General features: G+C 39.9%; 1 protein-coding gene across 1 annotated transcript in view; it reads left to right on the top strand.

Moving 5' to 3' along the window:
* zgc:113516 (uncharacterized protein LOC541449 homolog) overlaps positions 1-21115 on the top strand; it is a 54678-nt gene extending 33563 nt beyond the window's left edge. The window contains exons 7-8 of the mRNA XM_047385223.1: positions 2125-2198; positions 19362-21115. Coding sequence (XP_047241179.1) covers positions 2125-2198; positions 19362-19443 — 156 coding nt within the window. The 3' untranslated portion in view covers positions 19444-21115. The remainder of the gene's footprint in view (positions 1-2124; positions 2199-19361) is intronic.
* Positions 21116-21552: the final 437 nt, after the last annotated feature.

Below are 21552 nucleotides of genomic sequence, written 5' to 3'. Positions count from 1 at the left end.
CTTGCCATGAAGATTTACAATAAGGGTGGAGAACAACAGAAATTTATGGAGGCATGGAAGTCTGCAAGCCTAAGTGAGCAAGGCCATTAAGGAGGGAACCATTCAATAGAGATTTGTCATTCTGACTGAGCAGCGTGCAACTGGCATGCAGCAGTTTTGGAAGCAGTTACAACCCAACAACTGGAGGTCACAAAGTGTGTTTTTACAGCCCTGCAGCGTGGCACGAGGAACTGTAACCAAACAAAAAAACTACAGCACTGCAAAAATAAGCCACAGTTTCACACTATCAAGTTCCTGAAGTGAGTTCAAAATCTCCTCATACATGTTCCTCACTGAAAGGGGTTTAAGAAAAGATCTAAATATCTGACCCACAGTGACCCCCCTAACAGGGAAGAAGCAGGTGGCTTATTGGATCAAACCAGCATCTTTTCTTGAAAGACTATTAGAATCTTTGCAGAGACTATAAAGACACTTTACAATATCTACAGTAAACCATCAAAGTAGTGAAACCCAACTAGGCATGGGCTGGTGTGAGATTTTTACCGTACAAGAACCTTCAGTGAAAGTGGAACGGTTTCATGGAATCAGGGTGTTTTCACAAACGTTTAAAGTGTGATCTAGTGTGATCTAATTTATTTTATTTAAAACAGGAAAAGAAAAATCAATTAGAATGCTCATAAAATAATAAAACCTATATATTATTGCAGTTATAATCTTATATAAAACATAGAATAAAAACTTGCTCAGTTTTGTTATAGACAGTTAATTAGTGAAAACTACTAAATACTATCTACTCAAGTAGAACCTGCAGTTCTACTTAGCATACATGCCACTTGCTGAAAGCTACCTGTAGCTTCGAAAGGCGTTACCTTAATGAAAATGATAGGTGGCGCTCATTTAAATTGTGTAGTAGCCCTTTAGTCACTTAAATGGTAATGCACAGCAACAGGTAGGGGAGGGGCTGCACAGCTTTACCCAATTCCAGTATCTCTGACACTTTCTGTGGAAAGATGTCATGTTTTATTATTTAATTGTTAAAATAGTAAATAAATCCTTGGAGTGGTGAAAAGTTAATTAGCTACTCAGATGTGTGCTGTATCGATCTGCCTCATTAACTGATAAAGAAGATCAGCTGATCATGGCTCTGCTGTGATTATTGTCAAGCAACTACAAGATCTAGAAAGCACCTGGACATAGCAGCTTAGATGGTGTTGCACAGCTAACAAGTTGACGGGAAATACAACCGTTTATACCGAGCTACAGGAGACTGATTGGGGGTCAAACAATCTGGCAGATTAATATAACTGGCAGGTTCAAGTAGCGATAACTCCACACAGGAACACAGATGTTATTCAACTGGGCAAACAGCATTAAATCTAACAACAGTCTCTTGTGAAACTGAAAGATATTTTTATGTCTGCTAACATAGATTTCTATCCCACTAATACGAACATTTTTCATTTGAGATGTTTCATATTGCTAAAGTCAACTAAAACAGGCAGTGTATATCTGACTGGTTTGTGTAGGCCCATAAATACTCCACAAGACCAGAGAACTTAGTTCTTTTACTTAAGGCTGCAAGAACAAAAAACAAAGCTCTTGCTGGCTCAGGTATCGCATACTTCACAAGAACTCCAAAGAAGTCTTCATAGTCTCTCCAACTGCAGCACACCCACGTCTTATTTCTCAGATGCCAAGCAAGAAGAAGGTTCAGCCCAGATAACACATCCAGAACACGTTGCAAGAACTCCCAAACTAGGGCTGCAAGAACAGAATGAATGAGGAGTATGTATCGACCTTTAGCTTCGATCACTCTGAGGATTTATTTGCTTTACAGCAAGTTCAGTTTATATATGATATTTTGGCAAGAGAATTATTAACAATTGTAACTTCACAGAACCTGAAAATCTGAACTAATCCTATAACCTGTAGGGACAGTACTACACAAATGTTAGTGGCTTTACAACAGTATGTTTTTAAACTTTTCTGCTCTCTGATTCTGCTAAAAATGCCTAAACCTAACCAAGCCGTGGTTCATGTTGCACCCTTCAAGCTTTGAGTTTTTAATAAGATGATTTTGTTTTTTTTTTCAGTGCGAAATTATTTTTCTTTCTCTCTCATCAGGCATCCAACTTCTTCTGGGGTCTTTGGGCCATCCTGCAGTCCCGTTACTCCTCTATTGACTTTGACTTCCAAAGGTTTGTACACGTGGTGAAAGTTCCTCATTGCTGAGGTTGTCTAAAGAGTTTGGCCAAAAAGAGATGCCTGAAAGAGCTGTTCCTTTTGTCAAAACGGGGTTAACGTTCAACACAGTGATGATATCTTTCGGTAAATGAAAGCGTCTTTCCTTTTTCCCTCTTCCTCTCTTGTGTAAAAGATGAATGATATGCACATCTCCTCTTCTTGTCACTTTTCCGTGCAGACAAAATATTTACTTGGGGAATTCTCTGCTTCTCGTCACTGTTGCGCCACACATCATGATAGGATGAAAGCCAAAGCTTTCATTAAGACTTTAAAAGGATGCCAGAGCTAATTTCTTTTATTTTTAAATTTACAACAGCATGCATTAGGACTATTTATCTTAAACGAGTCCAGGAGACATTCCTCATCACCGGCAACCTGACAGTAAAGTTCAGGAGGGCACAATGCTTCCCTCTCCCCCCACCTTTTACTCTAACGTCTAGCTTTCCTTGGTGCCCTGCACCAGAAACAGTTGTGATCGTGATCCTAATCACTATTGACATACGGCACCCTCCCCTCTGTGTGGCTTTCTTTGGCCGCTTGCTAGATCAGCAACAGGGCCCCTGCCACATTTCGATCTGGGCCTCGGAGGAAATGTGATCCAGAGGGGTGCTCGGGCACAGAGGCGCTATTGTTTTAGCGCTGTCGACCCAGCCTTACTATATGTCTTGCATAGCCGTCTGCTGCTTTAAGCCGTTGGCTGAGGTTGTCCTGAAGTGCATGCAGAGGGTTAGGTTACCTTTATTTAACTGGAGGGGTTAAACTAAAATGAGCTCTGAGAGCAACAGTAACTACAGGGAAGTCTGATGTTTGAAAGCAGCACTAGTCTCCTGACCTCTGCCATCTCTTCATACATACTCTGAACCATTTTAATTCTTTGTGCCTACTAAAGTCCTAATTCTTTATTTTAACAAGGTCAACAAAAAGAAACCTTGACAATCAGGATACTGTTTCCTTTTCATCTGTCACTGAATGACAGAAACAATGAAATTAAAAAGTACATATGTAATTGGAGGACCAAAAGCAACTGTTGTCCTTGTATCAAAAATTTGGCAAAAGTAGATCTGTTGGATAAATGCAAGGTCAGCCCAGCATTCACAAAAAGCAGATGGCTGTAACATTCATTGGAGAGGCCCTCGTCTTCATTTATACTTGAATTTAGAGGTGACTGGTATTATGTCAGAGCTGGTGTAAATGTTACCAAAAAAGAAATGAGCGAATGAAATGTTGTGACATACACTATGTTAACAGCTAGCTTTCAAGCTAATTTACCTGAATCTGTTGAGATGATTTAGTTTGTGCTTATTAAAGAAGCTGTTTTATCTAGTGCTGCAATGCAGGTTTTCTTAGAATACTCTCACACCTTGAAAACTCACAGGATTTGCTGACTCTTGTGCTTTTTGACCAGGCTAACTATAACAATACAACCTAAAACAAACTCACAATTTTGTACATTCACCCACCGTATCAACACTTTCACTATAACTATGCCTGTGACTAAATAATGAAATACAAATAGAGACTAATGGCTCCTAGCTGATCCTCTTACAGTAACAGCAAGATGTAAACATTTTCTTTGTCTCAAATACGTCATTGCAGTAAATTAAGTCAGTGTATTGCTTTTGTCCCTTTTTGATCCATTAATTTTGGTAATGTAGACTGTAAATAAAATAAGGGGAACATATTACAGTTAAAACGATTCTGTGGTCCTGTGACTTGTTGGCTCCTACGCAGACTTTAAGTTTAAAAACTGAACCAACTAAGTAAAATAAAATGATAAAAAGTAAGTAACTCCAGGAGTAGGTTATTTGTGTTTCTTTTGCTGGTCCCAAGCTGCCCTCAACTGGTCCCAAAGATTTTAAATTGTGCCATTAAACCAAAAAACAAGCAAAAAATAAAAAGAAGAATTGACAATGCAAGTTTACTTGTAGTGTTAAACAGGTTAACAGTGTTTCATACTCATAATTGTGTCTCCCACATTATGTTATGACATCTTAAAGTGACTTCTTGCAGCTTTTAGGACAGCTAGCAGCAACTTTTCGTATGCAGGAGATAACAGCATTAACTGTGATACAATGAAACAGTTGTATTTTTACTCAAGGTTAATTAGGCAGAAATAGAAAAAATCAGGCACCATTAAACAGCTTTATGCAGGCAGAGGTTCATAACAGCTAATGGTCTGCTCTCTCTCACTGCTAGAGAGGATTTTAAAGACTAAAACGTACAACCATTCCATAAATCCCAAACAATTGGACTAAAAAAGCACCAATGAACCGAGGAGATAAATGCATTTGAATTTATTTCAAATTAAACATGTTTGATTTTAATTAGTTTCATTTCATGAATTGCATTTAGTAAACAATTTCCTTTATTCTATCACCTAAAGAACATCTCCAGGATTAAAGGACTAATGTCTCAGCAAGACATTGAAAAACTAATTCATGCGTTCATCTTTAGTAGAATTGATTACTGCAACGGTGTCTTCACAGGTCTGCCTAAAAAGTGGATCAGACAGCTGCTGTTGATCCAGAACGCTGCTGCCCGCGTCCTCACTAGAACTAAGAAAGTGGAGCACATCGGCCCGATTCTAAAGTCCTTACACTGGCTCCCTGTAGCTCAGAGAATAGAGTTTAAAATAATCACTGAATGGCTTAGCACCAAAATACATTACAGACTTGTTGTCAGTGGATCAACCACCCAGAACTCTCAGGTCTTCTGGCTCAAATCTACTCTGCAGAATCAGAACCAGAACCAAAAATGGAGAAACAGCTTTTAATTCTTATGCTCCACTAATATGGAATAAACTCCCAGAAAACTGTAAAAGCACCAAAACCCTAAGTTGCTGTAAATCAAGATTAAAAACATATTTGTTTGGGGTGGTGCTGGTGGTGTAGGGGTTAGCGCGCAACCACATATAGAGGCTATAGTCCTCGAAGCGGCCATCCTGGGTTCGAGTCCCAGATCTGACGACCTTTGCCAAATGTCTCCCCCTCTCTTTGCCGGTCCTTCCTGTCTGCCTATCGTTAAAATAAAGGTCTCTAGTGCCCAAAAAAAAAACCTGTTTGTTTAGAGTGGCCTTTGAACGTGTTATCTAAACATTATTAGTTAAGTTTTCAGTCCAATTTTCCTTTCTTTTTTTTATCCATCATTCTATTCTCTTTATTATTTTAATTACTTCTGTTCTTTGATTTTCTGAATCATTGTAATGTTTTTCCATATGTACAGTGCCTTGAGCGCCTTGTTGCTGAAAAGTGCTCTATAAATAAACTTGACTTAACTTGAACTCACAGAAGAGTGAGTAAATTCATATTCAATCATTTAAAATGGTATTAAAAAGTTCATTCATTTCAGTAACTAGGTGAAACAAATTATGTACATTAATTACACCCACTGATGTTTTCAAGCTGTTCTTTCTGTTAATTATGCTGATTTTCCGCTTACAGCTAATGAAAACACAGCATTTAGGATTAGAGTACTACGTCAGATCAATAAAAAAAACATGTTCTAATACAGAAATCTGGGCTTAATAAAAAGTATGTTTAATACTTGCTAAACGGTATTTTCAAAATGCACTTTTAATCTGACAAACGAGCCTCATCGGAACACACATTGTAATTTACTGAGTATGACTGTATGTGTGTATATATGTGTCTGCATATGTGTGTGTGTGTGTGTGTGTGTGGGTGTGTTCTTGTACTTGTTGCTGAGTGAGAACCATTTTTCATATTTTTATTGCAAAGTGAGGACATTTTGACAAAGTGAGGACATTTTCCTGGTCCTCACTTTTTCAAATTCCGTTCTTGGGACAGAGGTTAGGTTTAGGACTAGGGTATGAATTGAGTTATTGTTAGGGTTAGGTATTAACTGGTTAGGGTTAGGGTTAGTGTGAGGGTCAGGGTTAGGCACTAAAAATCAAGGAAAATGAATGGAAGTAACCGAAAAGTCCTCATAAAGATAGTAAAACACGGATTTGTGTGTGTGTGTGTGTGGGTGTGTGTGTGTAAAAGAAACATTTCTCCCAGCTCTATCCGCCTGAGTCAAATTTTTGCCCACTTCCCAACGAGTGACAGGCGTCACAAAGGCCTTGTGCTCTAACCCGGTCCAGATGTAGATGTGACAATGGAGAGCCACAAGGGGAATGTGAACCCTCCCTCTTTCTACCGTCCTTATTTACTTTCTTCTTATGATTTTATTCATGTGTTGAAAGTGCCTGCAAGTCAGCGGTTTAGATTTGTGGACATCTTGGCAGGCCCAGCTGTTATTTGACAAAGACATTATTATAAGGAAATGAACAAGGAGGAGGCCCACTGTTTGGAACAGCCTGACTCCAAAATTGAAGGAATTGTGCACAAAAGCACATTGTGAAAGGGAATACCTGCTTTTATGCAGGAGCTAACTTTTTCCCTCACTTATGCAAAATAGAAAAATGTCTCGGTTTCATCGCTGATGATGATAAACACTGAGCCAACTAGTTTTACGTGTAGGCCTTAACGCATTTAAGGATGAATGTAATAAATGCATTAAGGCTGACATGTAAAACTATCTTGCTCATCAAGGATGAATGTAATAGTTTGTGAAAAGAGCAGTTCTTAAAGAACTTAGTACCAACATATAGTACACAAATCAGTGTATGTGATGAATAAAAAGATTAACAGGAAAACGTGGAATGACTAGATTTGTTTTGTTTGTTTTTTTCAAGTTGCCAACAAGGCTGTTTTCCTTTTTTTAACATAGGTTAAATGTTGGGATTAAACTATGCACTTTTATCAGTTTAAACATTTTAGATTTCCAATCTAAGGTGATCACACGTAGTCCAGACTCAATAAAAAAAATTTCATATCACCAAAAGGAATTTTTTATTAAAATATCTTATTACAGAAAGGAAACTGCGAGATGTCACTTGGCAATATTAGCGCCGCTAGCAGCCAACTGTAGGGTTAGTCTCACAGTACTTTCAAATCATTCATCACTTGTCTGTCACTATTTCTTTTCGAATGAGTATCTGATATGCGGCAAAATACACACTTTAAAAGGGGTCTTACTCAGACAGCATTGTCTACTGCAAAAACTCTTGTTCTCGGTTTGCGCGCCTTCAAACCTTAGTGCTTTGTTGAGCACCGATATGCATTACCACCAGTTTTGCGAACCAAGCATGAGTCATCAAAAGCGGGCGTAGCACAGCACAGGGGAAGAAGCTTCGTAGCAAGACAGCTGACACAGCAGAGCTGTGCTCAATGTTCCTTTAATGCAAAACGAGGGCATCCATAAACTACAACTAATACAAAAAGGAAGCGAGAACAATGGTATGTACAATGTTTTTATTTGCATATGTTGACCATCCCTGAGTGTAACAGCAACAAGTACTGTACTTGCTGCTTCTATTTTCTGCAGCTTTGACCCGCCCATGGGTGACGTTACGGTTTGCGCAGAAGAACCAAGTCCCCTGCGGTGCCTGAGTTGAACCAGAGTTTGCGTTTTGGAACCTCTTTTCATTGGTGGAAACACTTGTCACCGGTTCGAAATCAAGCTCAGGAACCAGAACGGGCGCTGAACCGGGTTGGTGGAAAAGGGGTAAAAGATCTTTGTAGCTGTCCAAGATCAAGATGTGTTGTGTTACAGTAATGACCTACAACTGTGTTGTCATTGTAGGTAAGGCGGTCCGAATTCAGCTTCTTGGACCAAATGTGAAATATATCGGATTTTGTTATGGCAATCTGATTTTTTTTTTTTTTTATATCAGACCCAGACTATTTTCATACATGGTCGGTTCCAAATCTGATGCTCTTTAAAGTGGTCTCAGTCAAAGTGGTTTTTCATCTGAACAACCTTTGCCTCGGAAAAAAATCAAATTTCAGCAAAACAAAATTCTGAATCGAATATCAAGCTCTGGACTGTGAAGCCAATGGTTTGCTGGGAGATAACATTTGGTTATTAAATTTCTCTGTCAACAACAAAAGGCAGCAAGTCAAGATCTACTTCCTTTTGAACTTCAAAATAAGAGCCCTAACATACAGACTGTCAGGCTTAGAGGACACCTTCACATTTGGGCCCAATAATGACAGCTTAGACTCACTACAACAAACAAAGTCAACATGCTGACAGTAACTGGAAAGCAACTTTGTGAGACAAGGTTGATGAGATAAATTGTGGCATTTTAATATCATGAGATCTCATGCCCTAAGATCTTGTTACACTCTTAGCACCTATTCAATTAAAATACACCAGCTGTACAACAGAGGTGAACTTTTTTCTAAGGTAGTTGCAATTGTGCCTAAGTGAGTAAGAGTGCTGTCAGTCATCTGTGGGAGCACGCAGGTCACAACAGATTAAGTCTGTCCAGAAAGAAATGCTTCTCAAGCTTCGCCAAACCTCAATGCCTGAAGTGAAAATTGTCTGCCGAGTTAGGATAACACCAAAGGTTTGTATTCCTCCCAGTGTTATTATTGGCTGTTTTGTAGTGGCACATACTGTTTTAGATTGGACCAAAGCACATTTCTGTCATAATCTTCATGTTGAAGGGTCTCCTTTAGGGGCATCAGAAAAAACAAGAAGGAAACAATTCCAATAACAGAAGACAACAGATAGCTCACACTGAAACAATAATTGGAGCTGGGTTTTACATAAAGATGCATGAGGGGAATAGGGTGATGGAACACAAGTATCTGAAAAGCATGTGTCTGAATTATCTTTTTGTCTCACTAAAGCAGTAAGAGCGAGAAAACCAATTTCGGCATTGAGGAGTTCACTGAAAGCACTAATTAAAGGACCAACTCTTCTCTGTGCTTCCATTTTCTTTGCTTTTCAAACTTCACTTAATTTCAAAGGAGTATAGTATAATGGCCAAGGGCAACAGCATACTCAGACTTCAGGTTTATCAAGACACTTAACGATAAGGTAGGAACAAGCACAAAACCACTTTTATCACCGTTAAGCTGTACTCTGAAGCTTTCAGACTCACTACTTTAATCAACAAAGATTCAATGCAGTTTCAATTCTACAAACAAAGACGCTCTGCCCACCGTAGGCTAGGAAGAACCACATACCGTGTGAACATTTGTAAAACACACAATAAAGGACATTACTTTACCTTACCTTGCAACTCACTTTGTACCTTACGCATTACTTTTAAATTATGCATGATTGTGCCTAGATAGTGACAGATAAACAATATCTCAGCTGTTGGAACGAACAGCTGCTAATATTTCAATGACAGATAAATAAAAAGAGGGCCACAACAAACTCAAAATACAGGCTGAACATCACAAATAGAACAAAAATCTAAATCTCTATGTACTTTCATATCTTAATACAATATTTATTTTTTCTTCACAGACAAAGCAGCACATTTTCCCTAGAGATAAATTGATCTGCAGGCATGGGCGACCCTGAAATTCTGGCACCACAATAACCTTGAGTAAAACTACAGTTTCAGGTTAACAGGGTATTAATAAAAAGTATTTGTGATTTTTGCTCAACCATTCCTTTTAAATGTTTTTTCATGACAAATATACACTTGAACAAAACCCTACCTTGCCAACCCCAGAAAAGACATCACACACAACACAGGGGGGCAGTAAATACAAATAAAGAAACACACACACATAACTTATCTCTACCTCTACCTCTTATGGGCCAGCATATACAAACTGGCTCAAACCACAATGCAGCAAGATCATCACTGAGTCTGAATCTTTTGAACTGTCTGCTTCTGAATAGAAGAATGAAGACTAGGAAAAAATGTGATGTCTTGATGGCAATTCAGAATGAGTGTTGGACAGATAATCTAATCTAATTGTTTTTTATTGAAATTTTGAAAAGAAAAAAAATAATTACACCACAGCTACAATAATAAAACTTATAGATTCTGACTGTTCTAATGATATTTCTAATGTTTATTTATTAATATGAAATAAATAAACATTCCTATTAGCACTAAAGGGCTATGTCATATAATCGTTGGTCTGAATATAATGACTTAAGCAAAACATAGACCACCACACATCTGTTGCCACCATATGGCAACACAAGATACAAACCATTTGTTAGAACTGTGAAAATACCACAACTGGCTAACGGTTAGCAACTAACATCTGATGTTATCTTCCTATTAGCACCAAATGTCATAGTTTTATTAATAGCTTTGACCCACATGCAGAGGAACACTCAGGAGACAGAGAAATGTTTGACAAGTTTATCGGAGGTTTGGTTATGGATCTGGAACCAGAACCGGATTCATCACTCTGCACAGAGTACTGGTGAACAAGTTGCAATCATACAGGGACAAGTCAGTGTTTGAATGTAAGGTGATGCGTACAGGAAGTGGAGAGGAGTCCAGCTTGAGGAGGGATATATTCAGAGCCTGGAGATGGAGGTTTAGGACCTGCCACCTCGTTTCCAACTTTAGATGAGCAGGCTAGAGGCTGAGTCAGTTTGAGGTGATCCAGTAATTTAAACCATTAGATGCTTCACCTAGAGCTTGCCTTGATATTGACAGTGCCAGTGAGGTTTGTTGGAGGGTGGGCAGGATTCACTAGAGGCTGGTCCAGGGAGTGAGGACCCAGGGGCATTCAGCTGGAGCTTGATCAGGAGAATCTTTCAGGTTTCTAGTACTTGGTCTGGAAGGTTCACAGGAACGGAGCTAGGGCTTGGAAGTAGTGATGTTAGCCCTAACACCGAGGCTTCAAAGCACGCTTCAAACTCGACAGGGTAGTTATGGTGAAGCGGCAGGCTGGAGCTTGCTTCATGTGAAGTGTTGAAGTACCTCTTTAAAGAGGCCTTCTGCGCGTTCGTTTATTCACCATAACCTGGAGGAATTCACACACATTAGGATAAATCACACGGAGAGAACTGTATGTTATTCAAAGTACCTGGACCAGGGAAGCTCTCATGTGATCAGGACACACACCGAGACGACTTCAGAGCTTCTCACTGGGCACATTGCTTTTATTAAAACACACATGAAAATGGGCAGCGCCCTTGATTACAATATTTTCTCACATGTAGTCACGTACACACTTTTTCCGGCTTACCATATTTAGACAGTCATTGTCCTGCACCTGCACCCCGTATCTACTGATATAAGCAGGGAGTAAGTCAGTCTCTACTTTTCACACACTCCTTCAGCTCTCTGTATTTTTCTGCTTCATCACACTCAAGGCCAAGTTTGTGCAACAACAATTCTGCAGGCCACAATGTCTTATACTAACACAGGTTATTCATTTTATTTCCCACACTGGTTATGAACATAGTAATAATAATGATGCACACACATAATATATCTCCACAATTTCCCCCTTTTGAAGTCTCCTAAGACTTCACCACTAATTGGAGATACTGCATAAAAGATTTTAACAATCATTACAACCTGTGGAGCAGAAGGAAATGTTTGTCATCATGCTTTTTGACCCTGCCTCCAATGCCATGCCATGTGCCCAGGGACTATTGCCTGTCCGGCCTTTGTAGTCCCAAGGATGCTTACAACCTTCTAAGTCTTGACCCCTCTAACTGGAGGGTGTCTATCCGTGCTTTATTCCATAGTCTGTCCAAATATGCCAATATAATATTCTACCATCCTTCTGCTCCCTAGACAGTAATACATATCAGACGGGTTAATGGTAAATGGACTGAACTTATATAGCGCTTTTCCAGTCATACAGACCGCTCAAAGCGCTTTACACTAGCGCCACATTCACCCAATCGCACTCACTAACGCTCACACATTCATACACCAATACGCAGATCGGTAGGCAACTTGAGGTTAAGTGCCTTGCCCAGGGGCACATCGACATATGGCAGGAGGAAGCTGGAATCGAACCCACAACCTTCTCATTGCAAGACGACTACTCTTCCTACTGAGCCACAGTCGCCTAATCTTCGTCCTCCTCCTCGTTAGAATCCACCTCAAGCAAAGGCATCATATGGGAAGGAGGAGGTGCGGTTTTCCCTTCAATGGTTGTAGTAATAAAGCGAACAATCAAAGATCTTATACATCCAGTCTTCGAACGGATTGTTTATTCCTGAGTGCTCATGCATAGTGGCTGAAAGTGTTTTTAACCCTTCTAAAGCTTTTGAGACGGAACCATCAGGGCGGTATTATTGGGTATGAAAGTAAACACTTGTCTCCAAACATTGCACATACGCCCCCTTTTTCAGCTAACACCATGTCCAGGGCCATCCTATTTTGTACTGCCATAAGGGATGAGGGGCCAGTTTGTTCAGCTAGGCCCTCCACAGCATCTCTAGTGAGGTTGGCCATTTGAAGAACATTGTAATTAATGCGGTCCACATTTTTATTGGGAGTTACCGGAAAAAAGGCTGCAATAATGGGAAGGTTTTCGAAGCCTGCTGAGACTTGGTCCGCCAATTTATACTCATTGGGTACGCCTCGGGGGACTCCAATTGCGTAGATGTAGGTGGGCAAGCCTTCGGTCAGGTCAAATGTGCTCCGCTTCATGACATGTCTACGCCGTCGCCTAGTGAGAGCCGTGCTTTGTGCATGTTTCGAGGGAAGATACTTAAAGTCTTTACCTAACAGAAGGAGAGGTGCCTGCAACCTAACCATGGCACACATTCCAATAGTATTATTTTGAATCCTAGGTAATAGCCGATGTCCTCCACAATAATAGTAGAGTCCTGATCTTGCCCAGGGACCTATCACTGAGCCTGGCACCATGATGTTACACCAATCGCGAGGAATTTGTCGCACATTTGCCTTTGATGTTGTGGAAGTGAAGTTAAAGCAAGTGTATGTGCCATTTCAAAGGGGTGGGTGTGTCTGCACTTGTGGACTCACAGTGTGTGGAGAGTTCAACATTAGCGCATAGGTAATAGTGGAGCCTCGTCAACCATGTGCTGCCTGAGATTTGGTAAGAGCTACAATTGATAACGTCGCAGAGATCAAATTGGAAAGTTGTGGTCGCACCGAGTGTAATTTAATTCTATTCCCCCAAACGCCTGGAGGCATTTATCTGGACCCTGGGGTTTGGATTGTCTTTTATTGATCCTGCGATGACTGGAGCATGTCTGGAAAGGAAGTTCACAATACAAACCTAGAATCAATGTGACAATGAAAAATAATAAAACACCTATACCTCCCGTGACCCAACCCTTAAGGGGCCTGGGTCCTAGATTTTTGCCTCCCATTCTTTTCCAAGGTACCTGCAAAGGAAGATAAGGATTAACAATATGGAGAAACACAAAAGACCTCTCTTTTTTTTTTTTTTAAGTTCAGAGTGTTCAGTTAAGTTCTTCGGTGGGAGAGCAGCTACGACCACCAGTGAAAGAAAGGAAAGTTCAATCACATCCGCCTCTTCTGTGTGATGTCCTGGTCTTCACTCACAGGTGTAGACTGACCTGGAGCTAAGTGGTCTCACCAGGGGATTATTCTGCCCCTATTGGTGGGACCACTGATCTGACGGTGCACCTCAGGTGTAGACTAACCTTTAGGTGTAAATGAACGCTTTCTCACCCTAGGGGATTATTCTGCCCCTTGAATTGGGTGAGAAAGGTCTTCTGGTGTGCTGGTGTTGTCCCTCAGGTTCTGCTCTGGCAGCGATCTCTGTGGTGCCTCTGCTGCTGCACAATGGCTCCAATGATACCACGTGTCTCCTTTGCCCTTGACCCTCACCGCATGTGAGGTTCTCTCTGTGACCTGGAATGGACCCGTCCACCTGGGCTCTGACCACTTCCGTTTGATGACTTTCAGAAGGATCCACTCCGCGTCTGAGGTGGTGGCTCGAGCCTCGGATGGTTGGGCGGCCACCTGTTTTGAGAATGCTGCAACCAAGCTGTGGAGAGATCTATAGTAATCACGGTGAGACATAGATTCTTCACATTCAGTCAAAAAAGGTAACCTGGTTTTTGGGCCTGGAAAAGGTCTTCCAGTCTGCAGTTCATGGAGCGTCAACCCATGTCTCTGGCTCACTGAGCTTCTTACTGACATCAAAGCTAAAGGTAATGCTGTGACCCAAGTCATTTTGGTCTGTGCACAGATTTTAGCCAATTTGTTTTGATTGTCTGGTTCATCCTTTCCACCTTCCCTTGAGATTGGGGGTGGTACACTGTTCCAAAGGAATGTCTACGTCCCAGGAACTTTTCAACCTCTCTAAGTTCTTCATTTTTGAAGTGTGTGCCGTTATCTGACCTGATTTTTGCAGGAAAACCGTGCCTGGGGATGTAGTGATTAATCAGACACTTCACCACTGTTTTGCTGTCTTCCTTTTTTGCTGGCCAGGCCTCTGGCCAACCGGTGAACGCATCCACACACACCAAAAGATATCTGAACCCATTCACTCTTTCAGTCATGTCTGTGTAGTCTATGATGATTTCCTTACCTGCTACCGGGTCCACAGGGAACTTACCTGGTGCAGGCTTCAGAGTGGGTCTCACATTGAATTGTTGGCAGGTGCTACATGAGCTTATCCAATGACCTACCGTCTGTTTCAGGTATGGATGCCACCAGTGCTCAAGACTCTTCATCATTTGTGCAGTTCCTGCATGTCCCGGTCCATGTGCTTCTTCCAGCGCTGTTGTGGTCAACCCTGGGGGTAGGATGGGATGTCCGTCTGGACTTCTCCATAGTTCATCCTGGTCTTTTCTTCCCCCTCTTGCCTTCCAGACTGATTTCTCTTCCGGTGAGGCCCCCTTTTGCAGTCTACTCACCTCTTCCAGAGTCGGTTCTGGTGTCCATTCAACTTCAGAGTTCATCAAGATGTGTATGGGCACAGTTATTTTCTTTAGGATCCAGGAAGCAAGAGCTTGATGAAGCTCTTGTGGACTTCATAGAGAAGGACTCCCAGCCTTTCAATGTATCCAAACCTATACCACAAAGCCAAACAATTCCTTGTCACACCAGCCTCCTCTGTTCCCTGTGAAAGAGTATTTTCCAAAGCTGGAGAAATTGTCTCAAAAAAAAAGAAACTGTTTGAGCCCTTCTACTGTGCAGAAATTACTTTTCTTGAATAAAAACACATGTAACACAAGCACCTTCTTTATTATACCAAGCACAATGTCCAAATGTCCAGATGGTGCTGGTTATAACAGGTTTTAACTGAGAAACATGGAAAGTGGGATGGATGCGAAGACTGGGAGGCAAACAAAGGCGGATTGCAGTGGGACTGATGACAGAATCAATTTCATAAGGACCGATGAATCTGGGCGAGAGTTTCTTATTCATGGACTTCAAAGGGATGTCACGAGATGAAAGTCAGACCTTTTGACCGGGTTGATACTGTGGGGCAGGGACCCAGTTTTCTGTCAGCAAACCTCTTGTTCTGTTAAGCAGTGTGATGGAGGACTTGTGTTGTGGTGTTCCAGACCTGTTTACAATGACGGATGTGGTGGCAGACTGAGATTACGGCTATGTCCTTCTCCTCTGAAGGGAATAAGGGTGGCTGATATCCTAAAGAGACTTCGAAAGGTGACAGAGCGGTGGCAGACGAAACGTGTGAGTTGTGAGCGTATTCTACCCAGGGTAGATATTTGTTCCAGTCAGTAGGATTGTTGGATGAGAAATATCTGAGGGTTGATTCTAATTCCTCTGTTTGACCATTAGATTAGGGGTGATAACCAGAAGTTAATGTACCTTGGGCTCCATGGCAGAACAGAACTGTTTCTAGACTTGGGATATGAATTGGGGACCATGGTCAGAGAGGATCTCTTGAGGAATTCCATGCGGGCGGAAGACATGTTTTATGAGTAGTTTTGCTGTTCAAAGAGCAGACGGGAGCTTTCTGAGAGAAATGAGATGCCAGGATTTAGAAAACCGGTCAATTATGGTTGGAATGGGGTCATAATGCAGATAACCTGATTCCGGGCACAAATGGTACAAGCTTTGACGTATTCCTTAATGTCCTTGTGTAATGATGGCCTCCAGAATATTCGGGCAATGAGAGCAACTGTACGGCTAGAAGCAGGATGAGCTGAAAACTTGGGACCATGAAACCAGTGAATGACACGGGATCTGACAGCTGTGGGTACATACGTGCTGTTGGGAGGTCCAGTTCCGAGGTCAGGTTCAGATTGTCATGCTTGAGCAATGATATCTTCAATCTCCCAGGTGAGTGTATCTACTGTACAGCTGGGTGGCAGAATGAGAGTTGGCTCTCTTTCAGAATCATCAGGAGAGAACTGTCGGGATAATGTGTCAGGTTTACAGTTTTTTATTGCCAGGTCTGTCGTATATGGTGAGGTTAAACCGGGAGAAGAATAGCGACCAACGGGACTGGCAAGAGTTTAGACATTTGGCAGACTAAGTATAAAAAGTTTTTATGGTCTCTCCATACCAGCACTGGATGCTCTGCGCCCTCCAGCCAGTGACGCCACTCCTCCAAAGTTAGCTTGATAGCTAGAAGCTCTCGGTCTCCCACATCATAGTTTTGTTCTGTGTTTGATAACCTGCGTGAGAAGAAAGCACAAGGGTGAAGTTTTTGATCAGGGTCTGAGCACGGCTGTGAAAGCACGGCTCCTACACCGTTGTCTGAAGCATCAATCTCCAGAGTAAATTGTTTAGAGGGATATGGATGGACCTGTAAAAATTGGTAAATCCCAGAAAACGTTGGAGTTGCTTACGTGTGTCCGGTACTGGCCAGTCAAGTACCGCTTTGATCTTCTCCGGGTCCGAGCGAACCTGCCCACCCTCTAGGATGTAGCCCAGGAAAGTTACAGAGGTTTGGTGAAACTCACAGTCTGTTCTCCAGCAATCTCTGGAGGACCAACCTAACATGTTCTTGGTATTCTGTAAGGGTCTTGAAATAAATCAGAATGTCATCCAGGTAGACGAAGACAAAAATATTCAGGAAGTCCCGCATGGCATCATTTACAAGGGCCTGGAAAATAGCAGGAGTGTTACAGAGACCAAAAGGCATTACAAGGTATTCAAAATGACCCAGGGGTTTTTTGAACGCTGTCTTCCACTCATCTCCTTGACAAATGCATACGAGATGGTAGGCATTACAGAGGTCAAGCTTGGAGGAGATGGTGGACCCCTATACAGATTCAAACGCAGAAGTTAACAATGGAAGAGGATACTTGTTTTTTATTGTGATCTGGTTCAAACCTCTATAATCAATGCAGGGGCGAAGCAGAGATCGGGCTTTGGAGTTACTGAAAACGTGTTTTCAGTCATGGTAAATCTCAGGGACTAAAGATAAATCAGAAACTTCGTCTTATTCAGCGCACTCTAAAGGTGGGTGTGGAGAAACTCCAGACTGGAGACAAGATGAAAGACACTTGAAGAGCTAAGTCATAGTTGCTTTTTGATTTTGCAGTTGTGTACATGTAGTTAATAATCTAAAATACTTTTAAAACCTTTCCCTGTTTTAGGTCAGTTAGGATAACCAAAATGAGTTGTGCTTGCCTTTTTAAATGTTTTATTACTCTCTTCAAATTAAGAACATTCCTTCATATTTGGTAACATTTCCTTTCAAACTGTATGATTTGGGTCAAACTCTGTATCCATTCACAGGCTTGTCACAATAGTTTGCTGGATATTTGGCCCATTCCTCCTGACAGGACTAGTTAGAACTGAGTCAGGTTTGTAGGCCACCTTGCTCGCACTTTTTTAGCTCTGGGACTGAGACCAGGCCTTTGTGATGTGATGACAGTCTAATTGTTTATTTTTTTAAAATTGCACTAATATGCATCTCTATTCCATTTTTAAGATTGGATTTGTATTAACACAGGATTGCTTTTTATATATTTTTTTATTATTTCCCATTAAAGCAAAAACGCTAAGAATGTTTTCTTTTCAGGAAACATAGTTGCTGATCATAACTTCTTTATGAAAAATATCTGAACTATTCCTTTGATTGAATTTCACGTTGCATCTGAACCCAAACTTAAGCAAGATCATTCATTCGTTGATGTTTATGTATTTTTTAACTAGTGGAAGCTACTCGCCATACTTATTGTGCACTTTTTCTCTTAACTTAAATTACTTCTCAATGCAGTTTTACTTTAACAGCTATAATAAAAATTGTTTGGCCACTATTGTGTCTTTATCTGAGAATGATTCCATTAAGCATCCAATAACTGCAAATGTCATCACAAGTACAGCATTATTTCACTCTGCTGATTCACTTCTCAGAACAGCAATTTTCTTCAAGACACATTTAAATAGAGAGATGTTCAAACACAGACATAATAACATTTAAACACACATATGCTGGTGAAGACTCTCTGTCATCTCAGGTTAAAAAACAAATCAACTGGACTTCAGTTCTTGTAGTTGAAGACATTATTATTAAACACACAGAATCGTGGGATTATTTTGACTGAAATGTATCACTTCCTGAACCCTGTTTTTAATATAAATACATTTTCACTGATACACTCAGGGTAAGTAAGATTTAAGGGCCCTTTAACATATAAACAACATGGGTCTGGGACATAACATTCAAACTTGTTTTCAGTGGTTTAAATTATTGTAACTATTTAAACATAATTTAGTCTGTGTGTAAACTGACCTTTCAAATCAGATTAAACTTAAAAAGACATCTTGAAAGTAGAAACTACAGCTGACAGAATGATTTTATGAAATCCTTTGTTTAAACTGAGCATTAACTCAATATTCCAGTATTCACTGAAACAATAAGGTGATTTTAGATTTTTCAACAAGAACCACTTTTAATGTTTTAACTAACCAAAAATAAAGAAAAAGGTGTGGAATTTGTAAAGAAGTTAATTCCTGAGAGTAAAGTAATCCACAGTTTGGGTAGAATAAGTTGTCCGATGAAGACCACTCTTTATCTTGCCAGGCAACAATGTTTTGTTCAACATATTCCTTCAGTTAAATAATATATCTTTGAGTTCATAACTTGGGTTAGGAATCTGAGAACATTTCAGTGCTTCACCTTCACGTAGCCCCTTACCAAACTCTTTATTAGAGTTTAGGCATGAAATAGAAAATTGTCATATAATTTGTTGTGGCAATAATTAAATTATTACCACTGATTTGTAAGTGGTAATAGAGATACTGTAAAAAGAAAAGAAAAAACAGATACAGAAAGCAATAAAAATTTTGAAATTAGTCTACAATAAAGATTTACATCTTTCTAAAGGCTGTTTAAATGGTATCTTCTAATTTATAAATTTTTGTTTCCTGCCCTCTGTTTTGTTTCCAGGTATGCCATAGCACGACTTGGCTACTACTTTGAGAAGAAAGAAGAGTACTTTGACTTGACACTGAGCCACTTCACCATCTAGACTTTTGAGGAAAACCCTTAAATGATTTGATCCAGAGTCATGTTTTTATAGGCTTTATATGCACTATAAACTGTTGTTGAAAGGCAAATGTATGGAACCAACCTATAAAAGTGCTCCCCTTATTTGTTATTTCAGTCCGTAGGGAGTTTTAATGTGTTTTACTATCACTGTGATTTATTGAACATTTATTTTACCACAGTCAGTATGCCGATAAGCCTGTTTGGCAAATTGAAACAAAGCTCATGCCAGAAAAGGATTAATTGTTCACACAGCCAAGTTGCATGAAGCCACAAAAACTGAGCCTGATCATAAAAGCCATAAGAGGGTTATTTGTGGGCTTATTGAGTGTGTACCACAGTTCTGGTGAAAAACAAGTTTTCATGTCTGCTTATTCAAAGTTGGAATTTATTTGGAAATCTTTCTGTTTCCTCAGTGAACGCTGTAAAGCTGCTGTCAGTACCTTTTAGAAGGTTTGCCAATATTAGGGTTTATGAAATTTTACTTAAAATGAATTCATGAACATTGTCAAATTGTTCAAAGTGGGGGTAATATGGTATAATTCCTTGCTGGACATGCAGGACAATAAGCTGCTAATTTACCAGAAGGTACATAATCTGAACATCCTCAGTGCTTGAAATAGTTTTGAATCTACAATGGATACTGAATAACTTGACAACAAAAGTAAGTTGAGGCAGTTACATTTTTATCAAACTTTGACATTTTTTCACAATGACTACTTCAAGAAAAGAATAGCGCAGTGGTTAGTTAATTTCTGTTTGCTAAGAATCTGGTATTCACACCAGAAAACTATAGCTTTCAGAACTAGATTGATGCTACAATTATAGTAATTTTTGTATGTTATATAATGCTTATCATTATATCTACTGCCAGAAAATTAACTATAAAAACATGTTTTATTGTTATGCTTTTTTGAAACCCGCCCTGTCATTTATAAAGAATGGGCTACAGATCATGTTGAAAGCCAAGATTTCAAACATAAGCTGACTCGAGATATGCGTTATTTCATAGTTGTTTTAAATGAATGTGTAACTGTGTGCTTCATTTATTACAGAGATCCGGTTAGTAAGGATTCAAGTATTATTATTTCAGGGAAAATAACTGTTAAGAGAAAATTAATTAAGGTTTACATTTCTGTGTGCACCACTGGCAAATAATTTGAAGACTTTCCTTTGTATTCTTTTGCTTCTTCAGCTTAAGTATTTGCTAGCGAAACAATGTGATAATAGTATTTCGATAACTTCACTTATAGTTGCACTCTGAAAATTGACCTCCTTGTTAAAATTATGTAAATAAATGAGACCATGATCATTCATTTCAAAACTTTTTCCACCTTTAATATTATCTGTATCCAGTACAATTTAAATGAAAACAACCAGATCTTTTTGTAGTGAAAAATAAGCCTTCTTCTTGACTTGGTAATATTTGGCCAATGTACCTTCCAAAAGTTCTCCACATCTATAAGATTGTGAGGACATCTCTTGTCCATAGCCCTCGTCTGATGACCCCAGAGAATCTGGGACAAATTTTAATTCTGGACTCGGGTAGGCCTGTCTAAAACTTTAATTTCCCTTTTATTAAGTTACTGTTTTGTTATTTGAGTCAATACTTGTACTCACTATTTCCTGAACAAATGAATCCTACTTTATCTTAAGCTCTTTGGCAGATGTGTTTGGGTTAAAACTGACTGGTAATTAGAACTGTTCATATTTTCATCCACGTCAAGATACCCCCATTTACATCAGAATAAAAGTAAACCTTCAGATCATGAAGCTGCCATACTTTATTTGAAAGGTTTTAAGGAATTTTAGCCAGGCCTAGATATTTCTCTTTTCAAGATAAAGATTCAATCTTGCAATCCTACATTGTCGTCCAGGAGAATGTAGAATGTGGTAAATTTTTTCACGAGCATCATTGTACAGCACAGATACTCCTGCAGCTCCTCTTGTGCTACTATCAGCCTTCTGACAGCCATATTGTTTTTGGCGTGTTTTTTTTTGACATCTTGAGAATCGCATCTGAGACATCTGAGAATCGCACAAAGATTATCTACAAAGGAAAAAGTACTATTGTAAAATTATATGCAAGTAC

This window comes from Girardinichthys multiradiatus, chromosome 2 (assembly GCF_021462225.1).
Source record: "Girardinichthys multiradiatus isolate DD_20200921_A chromosome 2, DD_fGirMul_XY1, whole genome shotgun sequence".
In the NCBI taxonomy this organism is placed as follows: domain Eukaryota; kingdom Metazoa; phylum Chordata; class Actinopteri; order Cyprinodontiformes; family Goodeidae; genus Girardinichthys; species Girardinichthys multiradiatus.
The sequence above is the reverse complement of the archived record's forward strand: the minus strand, read 5'-3'. Positions and strand labels throughout refer to the sequence as shown.